Source organism: Eimeria necatrix, genomic scaffold (genome assembly GCF_000499385.1).
Source record: "Eimeria necatrix Houghton genomic scaffold, Enh_scaff1974, whole genome shotgun sequence".
NCBI classification, from domain to species: domain Eukaryota; phylum Apicomplexa; class Conoidasida; order Eucoccidiorida; family Eimeriidae; genus Eimeria; species Eimeria necatrix.
Genome location: NW_013652606.1, coordinates 1 through 4,362, shown reverse-complemented (window position 1 = coordinate 4,362; position 4,362 = coordinate 1). Strand labels below are relative to the sequence as shown.

Here is a 4,362-nt window from a genome sequence, read left to right as displayed (position 1 = left end):
AAGGCTGGGCTCAGACCAGAATCAATATTCAAGTGGCAACTTGCAAGGGCCTTCCGTGCTTGCTTCAGCTTCCTGGCATGCAAAAAGGGTCTCTGGCGGCCTGGTGGTAAGTCTTTTTGCATTTCGCAGGCCGCCAGAGGCTTTTCTTCCAAGCCATGAAAGTGAAACAAGCACAGAAGGCTTTGTGCAGCGTTAGCACGGGACTTGGCTGAGCTAGCTAGCTAGAGTTTTGCTGCAGCAGCATTTTGCTTGTACTGCTGCAGCAGGAAGCAGTGGCGCGCCGGCAGCCAGCACTGCTTCACATTGGCAGAGAGTGAGGCTTGCATGCGCAGCACTGTTTTCTGCGCAGGCTTCTAGGTTAATCCCATTAGGGCAATTTCCCTTCTTCTAAATTGAAAGCGTTTAATGCCACGAAGCAGCTGCAGCCGCATTACAGAAATCGAAAGACACAGGCGCTCAAAAATATTTTAGATCTGCTGCTCGGCAGAAAGCACAAGTAGAAAGTATTCAGGTGGCCAGCAGCCAGTCCTTTGAAAAGTTGCAACAACCTTATTACAAGCCATTGAGCCTTTCCAGTCCAAACCACTAAGGGGTATGGTACGAATGTACCGAAAACATATTTATTCATATGTTCTGAATGATAACCGTGAGCCTATAGCCCCAAAGCAATTCAAATTCACTTCAGACGTTTGGGAAGCAGATGCAGCAGAGGTCATCCATAGCTGGGCCAAAAGTTAGTATTCAATACTGTCTACTTGAGCAAAGCCCCCAATTAGCAGCAGCAAAACCTTCACAGTTCAGAGACATCTGCGGGTTTTAAGAGCCAGAGGAATGATGCGAGCAGAATAAAACGTTTACATTGCAGAGTTTCTAGGGTTTTTCAAGGGTTTCATGAATTAGAGAAACAAATTCAATTTTTGACTGCAAAAAGCCCCATTAATTGTCAGAAAGCGAGCCGTTGGTGTCTTTAAAGATTCGACTTAAGAGCTCCCAGCGGCTGAAACGGCCTCGAGCCTCATACTGCCGAAGGCACTCTTGAAGAGCGCTGGGGCAGACAATTCCAAAGAGTTTGAGGAGCTGTGTGATTGCAGCGATCGCCTGCATTTTTTGGGTTTCTAGGGAGACAGCAGCGGCCTGTTTTTTGGCTGCCGCGACCGCTTCCTTCAGGGTTTTGGGGGCCCCAGAAGGGGCCCCGGGAGGCCCCTCTGGCGCCTCCAAATAAGCCTCAAAGCCCTCAGAAAACGAGCCCTTAAGGTCCAAAATTTGCCGCACGCAGCTGTCCACTGCCTGGCAAAGACAGCTTTCTGAGAGCAGCTCCAGGAGGCGGCGGTTTGCGTGGAGCCGCTCGAGGTGGCTGTACATCGGAAGCGCCAGCAGCCGCGGCATCAGCAGCGAGTCTGGGCTGCACATTTCAAAGACTTGTTTGGATTTCCGAAGGCCCTCTTCTTCATTGGGAAGCCCCCTCTCTGGAACTATCCAGAGGGAAATAGTATCAAAGAGGCAACTTGCAATCTGGAACAAAAGCCAAGGGCTCTGAGCCTCAAACGGCAAAGATACTGTACACTGGGCAAAACTGCACACCTCCTCTTTTCCCTCAGCCTCTTCTTCATTCGTCCTTTCTATTTCATTCGCATTTGGCTGATTGTCAGTGTCGCTCGACCGGCCTGCAGCAATGTCTGCAGCAGAGTCTGCAGCAGCGGTTGCAGCACCGCCAGCTGCAGCTTCTGCAGCAGCATTTGCAGGAGCTTCTGCAGCGGAGTCTGCAGCAGCCGCAGCAACAGCGCCTGCATGAGCGTCTTCAGCAGCGTCTGCAGCAGCGTCTGCAACATTTCCTGCAGCAGTATCTCCAGCAACGTCTGCTGCAGCTCGTGCAGCACCATCTGCTGCAGCGTCTGCAGGAGTACCTGCAGCACCGTCTGCAGCAGTACCTGCAGCACCGTCTGCAGCAGCATTCGCAGCAGTGCCTCCGTGCTCTTTGGCAGCATCGCAGCAGCCCATCTTGCATGCGTCCGGCCGCTTTTGCAGCTTGCTGGGCGGTTGCAGCGCAGCAAAGGTGCCGTAGACGAGGGCTGAGAGGCTGTTACGATCTTCAGCGAGCATGGGAAGGCAGAGGCGCAGTAGCAGCACAGCTTGCTGTTTGAGTTCTGCTGCAGCTCGCAGCGCAGCAAGCCGCAGCTCCCGCCGCTTGCCCAGTGGCATTTCTTCCAGAACTGCGCCGGGATTCTTGTCTGGATAAGTGGCAGCAGAATGATGAGCGTAGTTCATGCATGCGCTGCGAAATAGCTTAGTATGCAGAAACGGGCAGCCCAGAAAGCGGGCCAAGTCCTGAGAAAGCCCCGACAGCAGCAGCAGCTGCTGCACCGCTTCTCCCCAATTCACATTATCCAGGCCCGGCAGCGTCAAAAGTTCTGTCAGGGCTGCTAGGGCGTCTTGCGCGTCTTCGGCGCATTCCACTTGCTGCAGCAGCCGCAGCAGCAGCTGCTGCAGCACGCCGGCGGCCGCTGCCACCGGGCAGTCGAGGAGTTTCCGCACAGGTTCTGATTCCTCGTCTTCGCCGTTTTGCAGTTCGGCGCCGCTGCTGCTGTCTGCTGCTGCTGTTGTTGCTACTGCAGTCCCCGCAACGCCCGAGCTGCTGGGGCGTGAAACAGCGGTTGGAGATGCCGCTGGGCACTTTTGCTGTGGCATCTGGGTCCCAGCGTCTGTGCTGCTGCTGCTGCTTGCTGCGCCTAGCTGCGCAAGGCGCATCACGAGCCGCAGAGCCGCCCGCCTGCAGCTGCGCCTCGTGGCAGCTTCCTCTGTTGCTGCCGCACATTGCTGCAGCTTTCCGAAAAGAACTTGAAAAGTTTTTTCTTCAAGGAGGCGGCAGCTGGGCAAGTGGATTATGTAGGTGCTGAGAGCAGCTAAGTTGGCCGGCGGGATGCCCCGCAGAATGTCCACTGAGGCCCACAGTGTGGCTGCGTCGCTGTGGGGCTGCGGCATGCGCCTTGTAGCTTTGCGGCAACAAGCCAAGTCGGTCATTAGCTGCTGCAGCTGGGGCTGCAGCTGGCTGTTTTCTGCTCCTTCCAGACACCTCGGAGGTGCTGCTAAACAGCAAGTTACACTGAGCAAATGATGCCAGGTTTCTTCCGAAAGAGTTTCGTTTTGCCCTCGAACTCCAGACACCAGAACCTGCACAAGCTGCGTCAGGCCCTCAGCAGCAAAACGCAGATACGGCTCTTGAAGCAAATGACTGGAAGAAAGCGCCTGGGCAATTTCAGGCAAAACTGGCCCCAGGCGGCCCAGGCCAAGGCTCGGGTCGGCGGCTTTCTTGAGAACCATGAAGGATCCTTGTAGCATCAAGGCCAGACTGCTGAGCGTTGCAACTTGAACTTGAAGTTCCTGGAGAACGTTCTCCCTTAAAGCTTCTTTTGCAACTTCCCAGTAGTTTTCCGGGTCGGCAAAGGCCCCCAAGAGCTGCAGAGCCACTCTGTGCGACTCCACTGCTGCTGTTGCATGCTGCTGCGGCGCCGCGAGGACTCTGCAGCAAATTGCAAAGCAGCTGTCCAGCCATTCCACAGCAGCTTCTTCTATAAAGGCGAAAGAAACCACCAGGAGGCGGGCGGAAGCGGTTTGGGAAACTTCTTTGAAATCTGAAACGGACTGAAAAAGGGTTTTTGCAAAACGCCGGAAATATATCCGAACCATAGTGCGGGCTCCCAGGCAGGGCCTGGGGGGGTCGCCCACGAGCTCCTCGCCGGGGACTGTGAGTTGATTTTGTTTTTTTTCAACTAAAGAAAATCCTTCGATGCCCAGAGACTGCAGGCGCTCAGTGTAGGAGCTGACGAAAGCAGCAAATTGCTGCGCCTCTTCGCGCGCTTTGGCAGCGCCCGAAACGGCCCAGCAGCCGCCCAGGGGAAAAGACAGAAAGGCTTTTCCCCCGTAGCTCCACAAGTCCGGAGTGCCGAGTTGTTTGATTTCCCTCAAATCCTTTTCGTGAAGTTGCTCGTAGTGCCTCCCGAGCTGCTCCAAAAGGAGAAACACGAGCTGCTGAATGGGCCGGAATGAATCAAAGAGCCCGCTCAGCAAGTAAGGAAATAGCCAAGTTTCGTAGTCCGCTTTATCTTGCAAATTGAGCAGCCAGTAGCCAACAGTGTCGAAGAAAAACATGCGCACCAGCGGCGAGCGGTCTGCCAGCAACTCCGCGAAGTAGTTCCTTATGGTTGTGACTTCGTACAAACTCTTGATCGGGACTATGTTGGGGTCCCGCCAGCCAGCCAGCATGTGAACAATTTCGCCGTTGTACTTGTACAAGCCACAAGAAAGCACCAGTGTGAGTGCGCGAAGAGCTCTCATTCGGATTCGCGAGTGCTGGTGCACAAGACT

At 54.7% G+C, this 4,362-nt stretch overlaps 1 protein-coding gene across 1 annotated transcript; it reads right to left on the bottom strand.

Annotated features, from left to right (window-relative positions):
* Nucleotides 1–936: 936 nt before the first annotated feature.
* Nucleotides 937–4,332, bottom strand: ENH_00025610 (hypothetical protein, conserved; the record flags this gene model as incomplete). Its single annotated transcript, XM_013579829.1, has 1 exon — nucleotides 937–4,332. One exon carries the CDS (start codon nucleotides 4,330–4,332, stop codon nucleotides 937–939), a length of 3,396 nt encoding a protein of 1,131 aa, XP_013435283.1.
* Nucleotides 4,333–4,362: the final 30 nt, after the last annotated feature.